Here is a 22,756-nt window from a genome sequence, read left to right as displayed (position 1 = left end):
CATATCATGCAGTTCAAAGCAGTTAAAACACATTATATTTATTTATTTATTTATTTATTACATGCATTTATACCCCGCCCTTCTCCCCGAGGGGACTCAGAGCGGCTTACATTCTGCCACGAGGGCCAGCAACAAATATACTATAAAACAAGACAATTAAAACATGATAAAAAGTATACAAAAATTAAAACGCTGCAATGAGTTAACCATATACAGTGTTCCCTCACTTATCGCGGGGGTTAGGTTTCAGGACCACACGCAATAAGTGAAAATCCGAAAAGTAGGGACACTATTTTTATTTTAATATTTATACATTATTTTAGTAGTTATACACTATTTTAAGTATCAACCAATCATGTGTTGATAAATCGCCTCCTTCTCTTCCTGTTGCCGCTTGGGATCCTTTTCTCTCCCTTTGGCTTCTCTTTCCTCCCTTCCTCAGGCTGTAAATTGTAATTTTTATGATTTATAATAGTCTTTTCGAGTTTATTGAAAAACCGCAAAACAGCAAATCCGAAAAAAGTGAACCGCGAAGTAGTGAGGGAACACTGTAATGCAGCTTCAAACTACATTATATGGCAGTGTATATGGGGCCTCAGTGGCTATCAAAAGGCTCAGGAACTGTGTTCCTAGAAAAGCTAGACTTCTTTCTTGTTGTGTTTCTGATGGCAGGAATTTTTATTATTTTGACAGGATTTTGCACACACATTTTTATAGAAAGGACTTTAAAGAATGTGTTGTACCATTTTTTCAGTGTTTTTAAACTGCTATTTAAGTGTTAGTTTAATGCCATTTTAATGATGTTTTTGTATGTTTAAACTATAGATGGCCCTCAACTTTCATTGCAGTTAGGGGTGTGAAAATGGAAAAACATTAATATCTTTAGAGCACATGTTCCCTCCCTTAGGCAGGAGGGTGCAAGGGGATGGGAGCCGGAGGAGAGAGACATGTAGGGAAAGGGAGGCGTAGCAGAGAACAGGAGGCACTTATCTGTAGCCGTCCCAGATTTCAAGCACCAGTTCTAGTTATTTCCTTCCTCTCCCTGTCTAACAAGTGCACATGCTGGAGAGAAAAAAAGAGCACTAATATAATGGGCAGCTGTAATTGTCATGCTCCTGCTTCCTCACTTCTCCCTGATCATCTGCCACTTTCAAAGCTTCCCTCCTTCTACAATGTAGACCACATTTGGAAATGCAACATCTATGTGACACTTCCTGCCCTCCTTTCCTCCTGCTCCCCTTGCCTTCTCTACCAGCTTCCCTGGCTCTCTTCTCTCACTCGTCGTCATCACCTGCTCCCTTCCCACTTGATTTCATTTTTCTCCCATCTTCGCATTCCTTAAAGCAGTGGTTTCCAGCCTTTATTTGACCAGGGACCACTTTGACCAGAGACCACCCTTCAACATTATTACTAAAAGAGTTAGGAATCAGTTTTTGGTCAACTTTAGATTCAGTTTGGTTATTTGGGGTGGTGATTCAGAAAATTGATTGGATAGACCACATCAACTCTAGTTTCTAATACAGAACATGCCATCCAGTAGTCGCCATCTGCTCACCCACATTAAACCATATTTAATAAACTAGAGTTGCTTTCCCCCACATGTCTCACAGGCCTTATTTTAAATCTCGCAGCCCACAGATTGGGAACCACTGTCTTAAAGGGAGGTGCATAGCCCCATTCCAAGGCCATTTTGAATCCTCATGATATGAAAGGAAATATGGAAGTCTAACAGGTGGAACTAAGAGGCACCTCCAATGTTGTGGGTGAGATAAATGTCGTGGCCCCAGTCATGGCATGAATATGTCACTCTTACATACTTGAATGAAAAACAGGTGTAAGATCCAAGCCTGAATGAGAAAATAAAGCACCACAGTAGAGATGACAAATCTAATTTTATTTGGAATGTTACATAGACCTGCTTAGGCAAGTTCCATACCTTTAATATTGGCTAACCTTGTAAAAGCAAATACAGCCATTCTTAATATGCTCTTTGGCTTTGAATAATAATGTATGAAAAAGTGGATAATGCCACAGAAGTCATTAACAATATTTTTTTAGACTACAAAAATATGAAAAATAGGCACTAATCTACCTCAGAGATTACTCTCTGCTTAGAAACGTTATCATACATATATATGTAACAGCTTGAGCTTTAAAAGAATAATATCTTTAACAGAGTGGTTCAATGCATCTGATGTACTTGAGACTCAGTTGTCACCACCACACAAAGCCACCAGGATGGTTTCATAATCACTTTTTGTTTCATCCTACATGTGGAAGAGAAAAAGAACCATGTCATTTAAATCCAAAATATAGAAGCACATTACTGTTAGTAACAGGATAAAAAAATGGGATAGATGAGATAGCTTGTACTGAGGTCATGTTCACTTGAAATATTTTGTTATTCCTCATTTTTTTTTCAATCAGTTAACAAAGGGAAATGTCTATTGCCTAATTCTAGAGGCAATGACACCAATTGCACATCAGTTTTAAAGTGTCTACTGAAAACCTTTTGGAGAAGTCCATAGCTATGCTGAGAAAGAGCTATCATACTAAAAGCCTTGTTGGAGTCCAGTCAGAATGTGTCATGAACATATTTGACTCCTAAATATGTTCAACTTTGATGTAAATTGAAGCATGCACCACAATCCTGGGAACTGCAAATCCTACAATTCCCTGAAGAGATTTCAATAGTTATATAAATATAAAAATAGACACAAACTTTAAGATCATAAGTGAATTAGAATCTAGGCAAGCAAAAACTCTTACATTGAGATCGGTAAGGGATCAAGTAGTCAGACCTCTGCCAGTGCCTAGCACTTTGTTGTGTGCTTATAAACACTTCTAAGATAATTTTCTTTCCTTTTTCAGAACAGGCTTTCTTATAAATAATTCACATAGCAAAGTAATAGACATAGTTTTATGATTTTGGTGGACATGCTACAATAGAAATCCCAGTGTTGTAAATTTCTGTCACTAGGAACAGTAATTGTTTCTCATAACTTATGTTCTAAAATTATTGTCAAACTAAGAAAACAAGATTGCTAGCCTGACACTCTTAGCTATCTTATCTTGTTTGCTATAAATGTTTAAACTGCTGCCCAAAAACACAATTTACTTACCAATATAGCCTGGGCAAGGGTTTTCCCATACATTGCCTTGTAAAAACCTTTGATCTCATTCATGTCAATTTCAGAACGTGAAACCATGATCCTATTCAAAGTTCTGTGGTGTGTTCCAGAACCCTGTTAACGAGACATAATAACCCATTACATCACGGTTAGAGTGGCCTATTTTTCTTAACTGTCTTAATGGTGGGGTGGAGAAGGATCCTAAATGGCAACGGCGCCATTTTCCCCTGCCTCTTTCTTCCCTTCTTCCCTTCCTTACTCCCTCCCTCCCTCCCTCAACTTCCTTCCTAAAGAGAAGCCTAGTGTCCCTACTTTGCAGATTTTCACTTATCGCGGGTGGTCTTGGAATGTAACCCCCGCGATAAGTGAGGGAACACTGTATACACTAAATACATATGTATGAAGTCAGCTCATATTTTATTGTTTTGCCTTATAATATTGTTTCTTTAGATTCACTGTTGGTATCTATGAACCCTGAAAGTCTGACCATTCTATTTTATCTCAAATTCTCAGCCTTTGATATGCAAATAAATTTTACCACTATTGTCAGTCCAGATGGAAATCTTGTTGTACCTCTCTTGGGCATAAGAGGGTAGCATCAGTCAGCCCCTTTAGAACAGAATTCCCTTTTGTATCCCAAAAGTGAAAGGTATTTTACCTTCATGGCCAAATGGAGCTTTTCAGCAAAGAAAGCAGGCTTGCTTGTGGCACATTTCACTGGAAATGAAACAGAACTGGAGTTACTTAGGACAGGAGGATAAGGAAAACAAAGTTACAGAGAACGACAAATGAACATTCTGAAGATGGTGACTTGGATACTCAGAATTAATTAAACACAATGCAAAAGCATGTTGCAGAATCAGAGCTGCACCTCTAGGCAAAGAAGCAGTGAATGGAGAGGTCCATTTTGTAGTAACAAACATTCACCTCTAACACCCATTAAGGAGAGAAAAAGCAGGTTGGAGGGATAGGATTGAAAGTTGGCAGTTGATAATAAGGGAAAACATTATCTTCCATACGTATCTTCTCCCAAAGTTCCTGTCCACTACAAGTAGACAGTAGATATTCATTACATGCAGAGAGATCCCATCACCCTGGCATTATTATGCTACGTTCAATGTTTTTTTCATGACTCTCTAACATTTACCTTGCCCTTGTTAGTGTATGCATACTCCTACCATTGCAACTATCATGAAGTCAGTTTAGGGACCACTACAAGTTGAACATCCCTTATTTGAAATTTCCAGAATCTGAAATGCTTCCACGTCTGAAATTGTCCATATGAATTGCGGAGATTGTGACAGTTCAATGTATACAAACTTAGTCCAAAACAAAAAATTACTGCAACTATTGTGTGGATTTACTTTTGCACTATGTGTATAAGGTGCATATGAAACATAAATGAAGATTGTGTTTAGACATGGGCCTTATCTCCAAGATATTTCATTATATATCTATAGGCAAATACAAGTCCTCAGCCACCCACAGGCAGTGCCAGTAGTCCTGGCCTGCACCTTAAAAACCACCAGGCCAGGGTGGGGTCTCTTTCCTCCCCAGCTGGATCCCTGAGGGCCCCATTCTGGATGGCGTCACATCACATGGTGCTGTCCCTGCCGCCACTGCTCCACGCATGCATGCCCCACTGCTGCTCTGCGTGCACTCTGCCACCACTGCTCCATGCGCATGCACTCCGTCGCTCCCACCAATGCTGCACGCGAAGCAGCAGCAGGGCATGTGTGCAGAGGAGCAGCAGGGCACATGCGGAGCATTGGTGGCAGCGGTGGCGCCCCACCTCCAAGTCCATGCACAAAGCCCTCCACAGCTTGATGGTCAGGCTTAATACAGTACGTACTGCACATTAAAAGAGGGAGGGAAGCTATACAGTATTTATTAAAATAAATATAGAGTCCCTACTTCACAGATTTTCACTTATCACGGGTGGTCATAGAATGGAACACCCGCAATAAGTAAGGGAACACTATTACAAAATCTCGAAGAAAAATCCGAAATGCTTCTGCTCCTTTCAGGATAAAGGACTTTCAACTTGTATTTGGAACTGTTTTATTGCTATCCTTTCTATGACAATTCATTCAGTAGTTTTGTAAATCCATTCGGAATGTCTTCCAAAGCACCTATCATTGCTAGAACCACAACTATTTTCCTGTTCTGCTTATGATTTACATCCTGTGCAGCATGTCTTCTTTTTAAAAGTTATTTTTAAATCCACAGGATTTCAGATAAATGTGCATCAAATGAAAATGATTTTGAATGCAAAAAGAACACCTAAGAAACTTCTCAGGTATTTTTTTTTACCTCCCCCATTGATTTGGTTTTCCAATCCTTGTACCCAAATCTTTATCCCAATAAGCAAGAAGGGCTGGAATCCTATGGCCTCTTAGATACCAGAAGAGTGCATCTTGATTTATGGACCTTGCAACCAACCCAGAAAAACTCAGCAGTGACCTAATCAGCAAAGATCAGAAGGGAAAATCAAAAGAAGGATAAGCTCTGAATACAGAATAAATTGATTTGCTGGCTTTCCAGGAAAAGCAAGTTGGAAAGGTGTTCCCGCCAACTGCCAGAATGAACTATGAATGAGAAGGGAAAAGCAAATGCCACCAGTAGCTGGACCCTAAATCCAAAGTGGATCAAACCACCCCACACATTCTGTCTTTCACATACACACATTCTTTTGCCTCAATACCTGCATGAGGCAAAAGAGGGAGAATGCACATCAGCTGAGATAAAGACCACTTCTCAGGTTCCTTCCATCAGCTGTAGAAGGGCTTCAGAGCAGAGAAGACAATAACATAGGGGCAGATTAATCAGATGTGAAACAGGATTACATACCAATTGCAGTCAGGCAGTTTTCAATGTCTCCTTTCAATTCCAGGTCCAGAACCTTGTTCATGTCATGCTTGCTATACTTGGAATATTTCTGAAAAACTGAACATCAAATAAATTATAAACATTGGAAATTTAGAGCAGATGGCTACCATTCTAAAGCTTATATGTATTCACTTATTTGGGGGAAACAACCACCTGTTTTTGAGTGGGAGAGGCTGTCAAGGGAAGTAAAATGGTGTAAGTGTGCATGTCTATTTTAGGAGACAGTTCCTAAAAGCATTTCCTTCATCTTTCCCAACGACTAGTGTTGATTTGCTTCAGAGGCTTTATAATTGCAATTTTCTACATACCTCTTCATACATATACAAAAACATATTCTGAGATCAATTTGTTCATTCAGAAATTAACTCCTCAAATAACCTGTCAATCTAGAATTAGACATCAGTCAAGATAGGCACACAAAAAGTGTCTTGTTTGCTTGGTAAAGCAGCGGAACAAAAATCTCCAAAGCTCCTTGCCCACAATTGTGCAGTTAACCCCCCTTTTAGGCTCTACCATGTCTCCAAGGATGCATAGACACTAGAATTCATGCAGTTTGAGCCTATTTTAACTGCCATGGCCCAATGCTATGGAATCATGTGAATCTGAGTTATTCAAGGCCTTTAGTCTTCTCTATCAAAAACTGCTGGTACCTCACCAAACTACAACACCCAATGTCTGTAGCATTAAACCTTGGCAGTTAAACCAGTATCAAGCTGGTTGCACACTGTAGATGCACCCTGTTTCACCCAGACCTGCCTAAAGAAAACAATCACCACTGCTGCTAATGTCTCCCAAGAGAAGGAGCTACCTGGACTCCCACATTAAAATCCAGATCTAGATTTCAGATTCAGTTGGGAGTATTTTGTGGCATGTTCTGAATCACCAAGTCAGAGCCTAAATTGGATTATTAAATGCATCTGGAAAAAGAGATCCAGTCAATTCAAAAACAATATACCCTATTAACTCGAAGTGAATGCTCACCTTTTTTGGCTAAATTCTCTTACCACAATTAGGCTGGTGAAAATTAAGTAATCTTAATCCTGAGCCAAAGCAAAAGAATGAATCCTAAAGTAGGCAGCAACTGTTGTGCTCACCTTTTTTAGCCAAATGACAAAGAGTGCACTTTTTGATGCAGATATTCAGCAGCAAATACTTTTCTGGATTCAGGGTTTTGAAATTTGGGGTGCACATTACATTGAATGGTACATTAGACTTGAGTAAATACCATTCTCTAACAATTTTTGTAAGTGGGTGGAGATAGAAAAATGTTCAATTTTATTTTTCACTTGTCAGGAAACCGTAACAATAAGAATCCTAGACAGGTCAAACCCTTCAGCTTGGGATTTATTCAGTAGGAAAATGCATGTGATTTTTTTTCCACAGAAAACATACTCATTACCCAGAAAATGCCATTCTCTGTACAGAATAAATCCTTCAACTGCAGTTTTCAATAACTCTTCATAGGAAGGAGAAAGATGTTGAAACTATTAGTACTTCCCTGTGACAATGTGATTTATGATGATTTGCCTCTTTACTTCTTAACTAGTAAACAAACTCTACCTTCCTGAAAATTCTGTATCAGTTCACATCTTGACCTTGAAGGTAAAAAAGAACATGTGTATCCTATGAAGAGCACACATACCACACTTATCATTTTGATAAGATAAATTCAGATAGCTATCCCACATGAAAACTTTCAGTGACAGATTGCAAACAGGGGTCAGAGCACAGAGATTCACTCAGGCCTCCTGCATTTTGGGCTCCCCACTTAAAAACTTCAAGCATCTGCCAGGTTTATGATCAAAACTATGCTGCAATCCTAGTGGCTGCTTATATAGCAGGGGCCATCAGGCTTTCTTGCTACTGGTCTGAAGGATATAATATTACCTATATTTTTTAGAATGTCCAAAAAATGAAAAGCGCATTTATATATGTGTGTAAGTGTGTGATCCAGATTATCAATGGCATAACTGCGAGGCTACACCATCAATTTTGCTGTGGATATAAACATGGCTGTGTCCAGTGGAGGCAGTGCAGGGTATAAAAACAACTTTGCTGTTCATGGGCTCACTTGAGTGTAAAGGATTTTCACTTAAAATCTATGCATTTCTTCTTTAATCTAAGATATATTCATCTCATGAAAACATCCCCTTCTGACTGAGCTGGTTTCAAATGAATATTCTTCTGCAGTAACATTTTGTGTTTTTAATCATCCCTTGCATACAAAGCCAGACAGCTTTAAAATAACAGTGATTTCTTCACACAAATAATTGCATTCCACTTACCACTGCGGAGATGGTTGGGACTTCTTGTAGTGAGGATGCTGATAAAGCAGTTGATATCTGTTCCTTTTCTTCTTTCTCCAGCTTCATACAAAGCCTATTTCAATGAAGCAGATATGTAGAATGAAACCAAAGAGTAGTAATCCAAATAACTTATATACTCATGTTTATATCTAGAAATTTTAGTCAAAAAATCAATCCACAAAACCTAGACCAACTTATCTATGGGTCAATGTGAACACTGAATCATAATTTTTAGTGAGAGAGTAACCACCCCTTCTCTGATTAGAGTGGTAAAAAGCAAGAGTTTAGTTTGTCCTAGTAGAACATTTTGAAAGCACAAACTTTCTGTACTTTCTTTGCAGGACTGCTGCCCCTGGCCTTTTTTAATGCTTGAGTGAGGAAATTGTGGTGGAAGTCAGGGGTGACTGGTCTTCTGAGTTGGCATTGGTGCTTTCCCTCTGCATGGAATAACCCTTGACATCCATTTGTTATATCAAAATCCATAATTTTGTCCTTGAGTATATATGGTAATTTAGTTAGAAAAGGAATAGTCAAGATTGGGGCATGTATAAATGCTTGAGAGTAGATACCCTAAGACAGAGATCACTTTGATAGGAGACATATACATTTTAATTAAGAGATGTAGAATGCTCTTACCCGTGCATCATTATCTGCCAGTTCTTGATTCACATGAGGATTTTCATCACGGTCACCCTGCAAAAATCAAAGTTCACTTTTTCCACTTTATACGTTGTGAATGAGGATCCTATTTAAACTTGGAGACAAAGGACCCTTCTACACATGCCTAAAAACTTGGAAGTAACCTAAGATTTCAAAAATTTCTAGTTTATAGTAAGAGTTGCCTCATATATTACTTCAGAGAGTAGAGGTCTTTGAACAGATGTTACATGGCCATCTTTTGGAAGTGCTTTAGTTGTGCATAACAGAAGACTGGAGCAGAGGCCCTTGCACTCTCTTCCAACTCAATGGGTTCTATGATTCTTCAAAAAAGCAGATCATGAACGAATGTACATTATAATAATAAATCTATTTATATCCCACCCTATCTCCCCATAGTGACTCAGGGTGATTTACAACAAATCAGCAAACATTAAATGCTATAAGGTGCTGGATGAAGAACAAAATAACCAAAACTGCCCACATCCCAAAATCTCTAACATTGTAACATTTTTAACAACAGAAAACCAGTGCCCAATACTGGGATGCTCAATACAGATGTGTTTTAGGAGTTTGAGGACTTCAAACTGAGAGACTGAAACCCCAGAAGGTTCAAATTCCGCCCTAGGGTGTGACAACCCAACCTGAGCATGAATTTTCTATATTCTATCTGAGATTACCTTTAAAGATACACATGTTTGGCTTAAGCCTATAACTGTAAATTGTTTGGAACTATATACCTTTGCCAAGGCAAGACAAGCCTTCTGGAAGTCTCCTGATGTATCTGATGCAATGTCTTTGGCCAGGTCTCTCTTAAAAACTAGAAAAATAAAAATCATAATCAAAACAAATATTTAAGCAGTCCAAGGCCACCCAGGGGTTTAAATGGCCAAGTAGGAAATCAAACTCTGGTTTCCTGAAGTTCTAGCCCAACATTCAAACCATTACACCATGCTGTCACTCTGCCTAGTAGTACCATATGTGTGTGTGTGTGTGTGTGTGTGTGCGCGCGCGCACGCTCGCGCACGTGTACATGTGTTTGTTTTGTCTCACACATGGGTAACCCATAGTACACATGCTGTGCTGCTGTCATAATTTTCTGGTCCCACACATTGTCCATCTTCATCAGTAGAGAAATATCTGGCTATGGTTAGCAACCATATTCTTAGCTTACACTTAATTCTGTATTTTGATCAGAATACAAAACATTCATTTCCTTTACTTAATACTGATTAATAAACAGAATGTTCAATTGAGCAAACTATTATCCTACTTACAAAAGGAATATTTTATTACATTATTAAAAGAAACATACTTTCCTGATATGCTCTAGAAGCTTCTCTGATTTCTCTGTTGTTCCTGGATGCCAAAATCTCAATTAAGGTATCTTCATCAGTTCCAAGCCCCTGTTTTCAGAGTAAATCAGTTTTTGTTTCTAAAGTGATTTGATCTTCCAAAGTGCAAGATGTAGAGAGATAACCATGTGATAATTGAGCATCACAGCACATTATAAATAATCAGGGCTCCCCCCACCACATACACAACCATGTTTGCTTCAGTTTTTTTTTTTTTTTTGTATATAGAGTGTAAAACCTGCTTCCAGGATATTGTTGGAAAGCAAGGCAGAAATCAAGTAAATACCCATAATGGGCCAACATATTAATTCACATTTTAAATGTCTCTCTTCCATACAGACAGCCCAAAATAAACAAGAACAAAATAAAAAGTACAACAGTTATTTATGTATGAAAACCACCAGAGGTTCTTTCATCACAAACCAAAAAAGGAAATGGGTCATGGCAAAAATGGGAATCATGTGACCCACCAGAAGTTGGTGGACTCCAAATCCCAGCAGCCTTTGCCAGCACAGAGAAGAGGAAGCAATGTTGGGAATTACAGTCCAAGAAAACAACAGAAGTGCATGATTCCTATCCAGACAATTTTAAAAGACATTTCTCACTAGGGGAGACAATATTTTTAAAAGCAACTAGCTGTGCCCGGCCACGCGTTGCTGTGGCAAAATATGGTGGTATGGGAAATAAAGTATTGAGGAACTGGTGGTAGTTAAGGTCAAGGGTAAACGTTTTCCCCTGACATTAAGTCCAGTTATGTCTGACTCAGAGTGTTGGTGCTCATCTCCATTTCTAAGCCGAAGAGCCAGCGTTGTCCATAGACTCCTCCAAGGTCATGTGGGATGACTGCATAGAGCGGCGTTACCTTCCCGCCAGAGCAGTACCTATTGATGCACTCACATTTGCATGTTTTTGAACTTCTGGGTTGGCAGAAGCTGGGGCTAACTGTGGGGGCTCTCTCCGCTCCCCCAATTCAAACCTGCGGCCTTTCGGTCCAGAAGTTCAGCAGCTCAGCGCTTTAACACGCTGCGCCATCAGGGGATATTATTTCCTAAAGGTTGTGAATATACAATATTTCTGATTGGTTTTTTTTTGTCTGTTGGAGGCAAGTATGAATGCTGCAATTAGGAAAAATGATTAGGATGTAATGGCCTTGCAGCTTTAAAGCCTGGCTGCTTCCTCCCTGAGTGAATTTTTTGTTGGGAGGTGTTAGCTGGCCCTGATTCTTTCCTGTCTGGAATTCCCTTGGTTTCAGAGTGGTGTTGATTGCAATATTTTATGTGCGTCTACTGTCTGTGGCCCTGAGAAAACAGAGGATTTGCCAGACTTTGATGATGGGAATACTTTGTTGGGAGGTGTTAGCTGGCCCTGATTGTTTCCTGTGTGGAATTCCCCTGTTTATTTACTGTCCTGGTTTTAGAGATTATATTGTTCTGCATTATTCTATCCCAGTAATTATTTCATATTAAAGTAGAATCTCACTTATCCAACATTCACTTATATAATGTTCTGGATTATCCAACGCAGTCTGCCTTTTCATAATCAATGTTTTTGTAGTCAGTGTTTTAAATTCATTGTGATATTGTAGTGGTAAATTTGTAAATACAGTACAGTAGAGTCTCACTTATCCAACATAAACAGGCTGGCAGAATATTGGATAAGCGAATATGTTGGATAATAAGGAGGCATTAAGGATAAGCCTATTAAACATCAAATTAGGTTATGATTTTACAAATGAAGCACCAAAATATCATGTTAGACAACAAATTTGGCAGAAAAAGTAGTTCAATACGCAGTAATGCTATGTAGTAATTACTGTATTTATGAATTTAGCACCAAAATATCACAATATATTGAAAACATTGACTACAAAAATGCATTGGATAATCCAGAACATTGGATAAGCGAGTGTTGGATAAGTGAGACTCTACTGTAAATACTACATATTCACTTATCCTGCCGGCCTGTTTATGTTGGATAAGTGAGACTCTTATATTATCTGCTCAGAACTGGATTATATGAGGCCCCTTCTTCACAGCTGTATAAAATGCACACTGAAATGGATTATATGGCAGTGTGGAGTCAAGATAATCCAGTGCAAAGCAGATAATGTAAGATTATAAATGGGTTATAGAGCTGTGTAGAAGGGCCTTGAGTCTACACTGCCATATAATCCAGTTAAAATCAGATAATCTGTGGAAGAAGACTCAGTGAGGCCTAAATCTGCCTGTCCCCTAACTGAAGCCTGGCTGTCCCTTGGCTGGTTGCTAGGCAACCAAGTGGGCAGAGCTTAGCCCTCTAAACTGGCAGCAATTGGATAAAAAAAATTATTGCTCTCCCTCTAATTAGGACTTTATTTTTCTTTTCTTTTTGTTGTATCAACCTGGAGGCATGGATGATGGGTTGTGTTGTCAAATTTCGAGGTTGCGGGGCCTGTACTTTTGTTGTTTTGTCCACTGCCCTGATGCCATCACTCTTTTATATATATAGATAGAAAGGCACATTTAACCACCTCTTACAAAATATATGTTATGAATCATGTGTTCCTTTCTCTCTCAACAAGCCTAATGACTGTTCTGGGTGAAAAGCTAGCACTATCATTTCATCTAGAGAATGCCAGCTGGCAGCCTGCAGAGTCCGACCTTTCTACTCTGTTACATCTCAGAGACAATATATAGAGGGTATGACTTGAAATATCTTGTTTTTACATTTCCTATCCTTTTCAAAATATCTTGCCTAATGAAAAGATCTAAAGATCTCAAAAACTTCCACCTTGTCTGTATGTGGCCTTCTCATTGCTCTCATTCATATAAGTACAATGTCAATTGCAACTTCCACAAGAGAATGATTGCAATTTTAAAAATTCCCATTCAAATCTGTATCCTCCCCCCTTACACACACACACACTTAAGCTAACAGCATTTCTCTGTATTTTCAGAAGTAAGTTATGGCCAAGCAAAATTGAAAGAGCACTTCAGGGGCTTATTGGTAGTCAATCAATGAAGTCTGGTGGGAAATATTTCTACTATTTTACTTATTAAAAAACATCTTGATCTTCATTACTGTATTATAGGAAAGGTTGGCCTTGAATTTCCCAAGGAACCAATTGTATTTTTCCTGTAACATTTAAAGTAATAATAACCAGTAATGCCAGCAAGCATAGCCAATGATGGTGAGGGGACATCCAGTTCAATTATGTGTTTCTCAATCTCTGTTTTAAAAAGTATTTGCCCAGTGAGCACTGATGGCTCTGAGGAGTATTGAATCTCCTTTACATTCCAATCATGAATGTAAAGGAGCTATCCAAGATATCAAAGCTATTTCTGATATTAAAGTTTCCAATTCACCAACCCATTGACCCAGTCAATTTTAAACTAACAATGTTAAATTGGCATTTTATTGGTATAAATGATTTTAATGTATGTAAATGTTATACTTATGTATTTTAATGCCCCATATGCCATCGCATAATAGTTGTATCCCCATTTTTATTACATGAGGAAATTTATTTGCAGCTATGAGCTTCCCTCAGTGGAAGAGAGATGGGTAAAAAAGAAAATGGTTTATTATCATAATGACCATAAGAGCCCACCATCTTCTGGCATATATGCCTGCCTGAAAATACACAGATATGAGTTCCAAGGGCCTCAGCCCATCACATATTTGTAGATGTTCATCCCTGTGAAAACCACATTTCTCCTAAACTATAATGTCTGTGTGTTGTTGTTGAAAAGATGTAGACTGCCTATAATACAATGTTTCCCCTCCTGGAAGGGTCAGAGGTATCTCTAATTTGGGCATATATGTGCCTATTGAATTCATTACATTTCACTTTTTAAAAGAATGTATGAAGAACAGGAAAAAAACAGGAAGAACTTGATTTTTAAATTTTGGATGTTGGAGAAAATAAAACTCCCACAGCCAACACAAGGTCATAGGAAGAGGTAACTGCAATTCAGTCAGGAAAAGTCTAAGGATTGAAAACAAATACAAAATTATAAACAATCTTAATAGCAGCCCTATGGGAGTAGCTCTCTTTCAGGTTCAATGGCCAGTCAGGTTTTGCAAGACCAACATACCTTCATGGACCACCTTAGTTCTTCAGCATCAAACTGGGCTGGAGTCTTCAGAAGAGCCATGATAACATCCTCTAGGTGGCTTTTCAGTGCTTTTTTCAAAGCATCTTCAAGAGGCTGACAAGTAAAACAAAACCCCATAAATATAATATGACCATTTAAAAAACAATGTGGAGAGTAAAACTATCTTAAGAAGAAAAGTCTTCACCAGTCTACACTATCTTCTGCAAGTCTTTTGGCTGAGCAGAATATTGTTGCATTCCTTTCCTCGTGGAGAAAATGTATTGCTTATGTATTCCAATTACTACCACGTGTAGGCTTCTGTCTTCATTCTCAGGTGGGAAATATCCTGTATTCTGGTTCACTAAATTTCAATTAAACATTGTAGATAAAATGTTGGGTAGTGATGGGCAACCTATAGGCCAGGCATCCTCAACTGAGGCCCTCCAGCTGTTTGGGCTTCCCACATCCAGAAGCTCTACTCAGTTTATTCAATGTTCAGGAATTCTGACCACTGAACAAACAGAAGGGGGAAGATAAAAAGATATGTGATAAGTGCAATGTTTTTTGTTAGAGACGGTACCTTTCCCTTTAATTGCTGATAGGCAGCTTTAATCTGCTGTCGTTGGGCATTGTTTCTTTTGGTACAAATATCAATGATGGTTGCTTCATCAACACCTGAAATGTGAAGAGAAAAGCACCTGTAATTATAAACCTTACAAGTTTAACTGATACAGTAGAGTCTCACTTATCCAACATAAACGGGCCGGCAGAATGTTGGATAAGCAAATATGTTGGATAATAAGGAGGGATTAAGGAAAAGCTTATTACACATCAAATTAGGTTATGATTTTACAAATTAAGCACTAAATCATGTTTAACAACGAATTTGACAGAAAAAGTAGTTCAATAGGCAGTAATGCTATCTAGTAATTACTGTATTTAAGAATTTAGAACCAAAATATCACGATGTATTGAAAACATTGACTACAAAAATGCGTTGGATAATCCAGAACGTTGGATAAGCGAGTGTTGGATAAGTGAGACTCTACTGTAATACACAACATAGTGTTTGGTATTATTGATGTTGATGCTTGAATAAGACCTGGACCACAGCTGCTGATTTTCACATTTTTGGACCTAATGAAAAAATCCAGATTATTTCAGCATTTTCATCTAAGCCATTTAATTATAGGAATCTAAATTGCTTTCTTTTTCTCTGCACCTAGTCATCATATAACGTAACTGCCTTTACCACCAGATTTGCCATGAAGTGTTGTGAAATACTCCAGAATCTTCATAATACCTAAAAAAAATTTTGGGTGAAATCTATTTCTTTATGTAACTCATTAGAAAGCTTAGAAAGGTAATTTGTAGCATTAACAGTGTAAAGAAGTGGCTCACTTTATTTAACTTTTTGCTTAGGTTTTAGTTAAAAGAACACTTTACAATTGATAAAACAATGTTCTATTGTTGGAAAATACATTGTTAAAATGCACATAAAATGCCTTAAAAGGACTGTTTAAAGTAACTAAAATATTTCTTGTAAAACAAAAATGGTAATGTCATTCCTACAAAAATTGTAATGCCATTGCTTTTGAAATATAACCAGGAAGACACTCATTTAACCACCATCACCAGCCCAGTTAAAAGTAAATGAACTGCACACAGCTCAATATTTCCAAACTCAGTCCAGAAAAGTAAAAGTAACAATAGCCAGAATGAATAATGATGACTAAAAGGAGTTTTAAAAGTGTTTACAGATTACTGTCACAGGAGAAAATCCCTCAAAACTGAATTTTCTAACACTATTCGTTTATTTATATGTATCCTTCGTGGGCCTACATGAGATTCTAGCTTTCTAAAAATTGAGAAATTTAAGTGTGGGAGTTTCAGACAAAAAGTCTTCCACATGCATTCTTAAGTTACATGCAACCATGAGAAAACTCTCAACAAAACATTTGGAGGGATAAGTATATTCTACACATTTTCAAAGGAACAGTAGTTTTGGTACTAGCTTCCGTTTCTTTCCTGAATCTCTAGTTTTTGTTTTCTTCTCCATCTTCTTGTATTCCTGGAAAACCCATTTCCGAAGGTTAGGGAAATCTCCAGAAGACAATGACACATGACAAGGAAAGTGGCAGCAGAAAGGAATAAATGCCAACGCCTTGTGGGAGTGGAAGCACATCTCATCTCATACAGGACACTTCTAGCCCCAAGCTATTCATTTGCATACTTTATTCTTTTCAACTTACCTTTGGCATTTATGGCTTGGTCCAGGGCGGCAGCATCAGCTGAAGGATTGAAACTAGGATAAGAGTGGACAGCTGACCCAGATTTGGAATTTTTCTAGAGCAATTAAAAGTTAAATCAATTAGAAACTTGACACTCTTCAGCTTTCTATCCTTCCTTAAACATCCACTTAAAATCAGCTAAAGTATACATTAATTCGAAGATGAAAAATAAGACAACATAGTCTGCTATAATATCCTATTTGAACATTTAGATGCTTCAACTGTAATTGTAATAACGTAACTGTAATGAAAGGCTTCCATATATGCCTGGGTGGAAAACATGCAGATTCTAGATGTAATAAATTGGTCTCAAACAAAATAAACTCATCAAATTAATGATTTATTAATTTGATTTAATTTCTGCCCATCTCTCAAAATGATTGCTGCCCTTCAGTGTTTTCAAATTGATTTCTGATTTATGACAACCCTATGGTGAAATATCATGGGGTTTTCTTAAAAAGATATGTTTAGAGGGGCTATCCTTGGCCTTCCTCTGAGTCTGAGAGAACATCACTTACCCAAGTCACCCATGGCCAAATAGACTTGGAACTTGGTCTCCAGGATCATAGTCTAGCGCCCCACCCACCATAGTGGCTCCCAAAATTATAAATACCATTAATTCAATGAAGCTACTCAACTTGGAACTAAGAATTGAACTTAGGCTATGTTTTTGATAAGATGCCTTTTTTCAGATTTTTCCAATTTTGGGGCAAATGAGGGTATAAATAAGTGGTGATAGTGGTGGTTGTTAACATAATAATGATTAAGGAACTACTTTTGTTCTCAGTACTAGGAAGCAGTTCAAGGTAGCATGAGTTGCAACAAATATATTGGTGCTGAAATGATTGCATTTCCAATGAGGCGCTTCTTTAATTTTCTGACTTAAAGAAGGCCTGGAGCCCTTGGTACTATGCACTTTGATGGCAAGCATGCCCTTTGATGTTTTGCTTTAAACAGCAAAAAACATAGGGGTCATCTTTGCCTAGAGCTGAAACTGATCATTGAGATCATTGTGATAATGATATCACTATGGCAAAGCCATAGGAGCTGCATTGCTGTATTACATATACCTTTGCTCATTGGCTTATGAAAAGGAGGATTAGATAATTGACACTGCTACTATACCTCTGATTAATATCTGTCATCTGTATCCAGGCCCTGTTTATCCTGCTAGCCCAGTTAACATCTCTGACCATAATCAACTTATATACCCTCAAGGAATTCTGTCAGCTCTGGGAAGTTGATGCTTTTGTTTGATGCTTTGTTCTATGTTGATATACTTTATTTGATTGGTTATGTTTTATCTTAATTCTAGATGTTAAGTTATAATTTGTTTTTAAATGTTGGGTTTTTATTTTTACTATTATGTGTGTATTAAATGTTTGCCTTTTTGTGATTGAAATCCGACCTGAGTCCCTTCGGGGAGACAGGGTGGAATATCAATAAAGGTTTTGATCTTTATTATTATTACTAAAATTGCTATGCAAACCTATGGAAAAGGAAGATATATCACTGGTCACATTGATTCCTTACTATCAAGGCTATCAATACAAGCAAAAGCTTTCCAGATGTTTTGAATGACAACTCCCATAATTTCTCATCACTGGCCATCTGGGATGGAGATTTAGAGAACTGAAACCCAACGTTTTCCCACTCTTGCTATGCATTAATAGTGAATCCCCTTGAAAAACTAGAAAAAAAATCCTAGCACAAAGAGCAATAAGAACTGATCATTTTCACAAACATTAAATGTTGACTGTGGAGAGATGGGGAAAACTGTAATGTAGGATCCTGGAAGTGAGAGTGACTGGCTACCCAACTCTGTTCTTCTTCCTTATATATATGGATACACACATACACACTCACACCCTAAAGTATGTGTGTTTAAATCCCTATTGATTTATGGTAATCTCATGAATTTTTAAAGTGGTATAATTCCAGGTTAAACCAAAAATGGTACTTTTCACACACCTGCACAAGAGAGCATCCAATGCCCCTTTAAACAATCTGTTCTACCTTACCTCACAATTCAACAAGCAACTGGCAAAGCATGCATGTCTGTCTCACCCCAGGACCCAGAACAGCTAACAGGATGGCCACCAGAATGTTGTTGCTATGCCCATGTAATGTTATACTCAACTGCAGTGGTTCTCAACCTGTGGGTCCCCAGATGTTGTGGCCTTCAACTCCCAGACATCCTAACAGCTGGTAAACTGGCTGGGTTTTCTAGGAGCTGTGGGCCAAAACACCTGGGCATCCACAGGTTAAGAATCTACTGAATTGAACAGGATCTTAGCCAAATTCTTTAGACCACCACTTACCACGTATTGTTCTTCATTAGTGTCCATAAAATAGGCCATCTTCAGAAATTCTTGCACCATAGCCATGTTGATTTATATTTCTGCATAGAAGGCAACAAAGATGAGAGTAAAATGTAGTAGAGTTCTCTTTTGTACATTCATTTTAAACACTCTTCTGGATATCCAAGACATTCCAAGAGCCAGAGCATTAGACAAATATTCCTCCCACATCTACCAGGAAACCTCTAAATTAGTCAGAGTCCTCTGAGGCATTCTCATTTTACACCAGGAGAAACTGTGCCACATGTCATTTCCATAAATAAAGAACAATCCCATAGCCCAGTCCCAGGGCCGGCCGGAGATATTTTTTAATGGGAAGCGGGGGTGCTGAAAAGCGCCCCCGCCACCCGCGCCCTGGCCCCGCCCAGCGTGCCCTGGCCCCGCCTCCCACGCTGCGTGGGAGGCGGGGCCAGGGCGATTAGTGAGGGGGGGCGGGGCCACAGTTGGCCCCGCCCCCGCCCAGCGTGGCCATTTTGCCCTTAGTAACAAACTAAGGGCAAAAATGGCTTATCTGGCTGTGCGCATGCGCACAGCCAGATAAGCCATTTTTGCCCTTAGTTTGTTACTAAGGGCAAAATGGCCTAGGTGTGCTGTGCGCACGCGCACAGCACACCTAGGCCATTCGGGCCTGACTTCCTGGTCGCGGCCGGCGACCGCCCGGGCGATCGCCGGCCGCGACCAGGAAGTCAGGCCCGAATGGGCTATCTGCGCTGTGCCCGTGCGCACAGCGCAGATAGCCCATTCGGGCCTGACTTCCTGGTCGCGGCCGGCGATCGCCCGGGCGGTCGCCGGCCGCGACCAGGAAGTCAGGCCCGAATGCCCTAGCTGTGCTGTGCGCGTGCGCACAGCACAGCTAGGCCATTTTGCCCTTAGTAACAAACTAAGGGCAAAAATGGCTTCTCTGGCATGCGCACAGCCAGAGAAGCCATTTTTGCCCTTAGTTTGTTACTAAGGGCAAAATGGCCTAGCTGTGCTGTGCGCACGCGCACAGCACAGCTAGGGCATTCGGGCCTGACTTCCTGGTCGCGGCCGGCGACCGCCCGGGCGATCGCCGGCCGCGACCAGGAAGTCAGGCCCGAATGGCACCCCTAGCAGCCAGCGCCCGAGGCGGCCGCGTCCGCGGCCGCCTAGTAACAACCGGCCCTGCCCAGTCCCAAAGCTGTACATAAAGGACTCAACATACAGTATCAGTTTAACATCAGTAAAAGAGACAAAATTTAACCACATTGTTCAATTATAGCAATTTGATATTACTTTTACTGCCACGGCTCCAGCCTATAGATTCCTGAGTTTGTAGGTTAGTAAGGTTTCATTTCCTCTTAGAGATTTTCAAGTTCACTCCCTTGAAATACAGCTGTAGAGATCACTAGCAGAGTTATGATATAACCCAGATGATGTTTGCAAAAGTCATGCAAGCAGCCACATGCTAATATAAACCCTGGCATCTTGCTTGATTAGTCTTTCCCCATAACCTTCCTTATGGATTTAGTCTCCTACACCTGTAGAGTTAAGATGGTAACTGGTAAAAAAAAAATCTGCACTTTTATTTTATGGAGGAAGGCATTTGGATTCACTTCCTCCAAACCACTTAGCTAAACCACATCCAGTTCCACACTGAACCAAATCCAATATTTTTATGCAAATCTCAATTTCAATCATAGTCATAAACCATGAAAAGTTACCAGAATTTCAGGAATGCAATCCTCATAAATTTACCAAAAATATCCTATTTACTTTGGAGTTATTTGGGGGGGAGGGGTATCTTTATCATGAAGTCTTTTGTCCTATTAATTTCTTTCACACAGTTCCATTCAAAACAGATTTCCACAGCAATATCCCTAAAATGTTGGTGGGATTACGTGAAACTATTTTAAAGTTTGAATAAAATAAGTGCCTCTGGTGATGGGAAATGAAACTTTCAGGGACTGAATGTGGGATGGCCACACCCTGGTGTATAAAAACATGTTCCTATGATTCCAGTTAGATCTTTTTGGAAGTAGCATAGGTTATACAAGATAACCACATATTACAGGAAATAGCCAACACATGAATCTCACTGGAAAATTCTACAACCTCATAACCACGTTTCTGGGATAATTTTGGTGTGGGCTGCAGTATCCCCAAAGTACATGTCCCATGCAGTGCTTGCAAAAAAACAAGAAGGTGAATCCTGCACCAAAGTAAATGTAGCACAATGCAATAGGGCAAAACAGTAGGCAATCTATGATCATGCAGATTATATTCACTCCAGATCCTATCATCCTCAGCAGGCATAGCCAACAACAATTAGAGGACCATTAATCAGCTTAAGGACTGTTGTAAGCCTAGAGCATCAATTAAAACATGCAAGCACATTTATACAAAAGTGAAATCCCATTGTCTTGAGTTTGGTGATATACTTTGTAACAACTGGTTATTAAGATTGCTAATCAAAACTGCCTTCCTACAAGAACACAGTTACTCTTGTAGTCAGCCTGCATTTATATGCAACTCCCAGAAACAAATGCATTTTACGGTCAGGGTGGCATGAAATATCTTGAAAAACTTGTTTCATGACTGAAAAGAATCCACCAGTGAGGAGGAAACAGCCTGACACTCTTTTTAATGTTCCTGTGGAAAATTTGAGCAGACTAGAAGAAGAATTCCATAGAGCTTACTCATGCTGCTGAGTTGCTGCTTACGTGTAAACAGAAAAGCTGGACTGTTTCATTCCCTTGCTTTTTCAGAAGGCAGTTCATATTTAAATTTTCACATTTCGCATGCTGCTAATATTTTCAAGTTTAGGGGAACTGAACTCTACTGTTCTTAAATAATTAAGCAACCTCATCCACAACCGCAGGGGATGTGGACTCATGTAAGTTTCCGTACAAGGGAGGGGCATTTTCTCCCTCTTAACACAGACTTTTGTGGTTAAAAATAATTTAGTTATCCATAGAAACATGAACAAACACAAGCATGGAGCAATTCAGTTTTTAAAAAACTGTTGCACAAACTTGAGACAGCTTAATATTTACATTTAGACATTTAGATTTAGACACTTTAGAGTTTTGCCACTCCCACCCCAGCTGCCCAGAAATCCACACAACTTCAAAACAAATGGAGAAACTTAGGTAAACTACAATTCTATTCTTACATTCTGTGCTGCAAAAAAGTCACATAATACATAAACTTGTACAGAAAGCTACACATTTCTACAGCAAGTTAGGAAATGATGTCTAAAGAAACCATACCTTTTCCTTCCCACAAGTCACACCAGCACTATTTTCTGGTTTGGGAAAGTACTGACTGGAAGAACTAAGCCTAAGCCTTCTGGTTTTTATAAAGCCATTGGGAAGCCCCACCTAGCAACCAGGATTTACTTTTGCAACTCCAAGGATTGGTTGCTCAGTGGAAATGGCTCAACATGTGATGCATATGATAGACACACCCACATGTCTTTGAAACACACTGGCCTCTGAAGTGAAGAAATGGATATCTGAGCTAATGGCAAAACTGCAGATTGAATAAGGAAGGCGACAGAGGAGTATCGGTAGATGGAATTGAGTGGTGTTAAGAAATGTTTTGATTTTGTAGTGTGCAACTTCTTCTGTCATTGTTTATGCACCAAAAAGGGATGCAGACAAACATTCTGTTTCAGGGTGAATTTCCACTCTTCCTCCTATGGGCTCTCACCCATAATTTCCTTCATGCT

General features: G+C 39.1%; 1 protein-coding gene across 1 annotated transcript; it reads right to left on the bottom strand.

Moving 5' to 3' along the window:
* Window positions 1-1,875: 1,875 nt before the first annotated feature.
* anxa1 (annexin A1) lies at window positions 1,876-22,448 on the bottom strand. The gene is made up of 13 exons (XM_003216476.4): window positions 22,296-22,448; window positions 19,027-19,106; window positions 16,667-16,760; window positions 14,995-15,089; window positions 14,415-14,528; window positions 10,299-10,389; window positions 9,724-9,803; window positions 8,963-9,019; window positions 8,306-8,399; window positions 5,982-6,077; window positions 3,790-3,848; window positions 3,123-3,245; window positions 1,876-2,267 (listed from the first exon to the last, which is right to left on the bottom strand). Exons 2-13 carry the CDS (start codon window positions 19,090-19,092, stop codon window positions 2,208-2,210), a joined length of 1,029 nt encoding a protein of 342 aa, XP_003216524.2. The 5' UTR covers window positions 19,093-19,106; window positions 22,296-22,448; the 3' UTR covers window positions 1,876-2,207.
* Window positions 22,449-22,756: the final 308 nt, after the last annotated feature.

This window comes from Anolis carolinensis, chromosome 2 (assembly GCF_035594765.1).
Source record: "Anolis carolinensis isolate JA03-04 chromosome 2, rAnoCar3.1.pri, whole genome shotgun sequence".
Lineage (NCBI taxonomy): Eukaryota > Metazoa > Chordata > Lepidosauria > Squamata > Dactyloidae > Anolis > Anolis carolinensis.
This window is presented reverse-complemented; position numbering and strand designations above follow the sequence as displayed.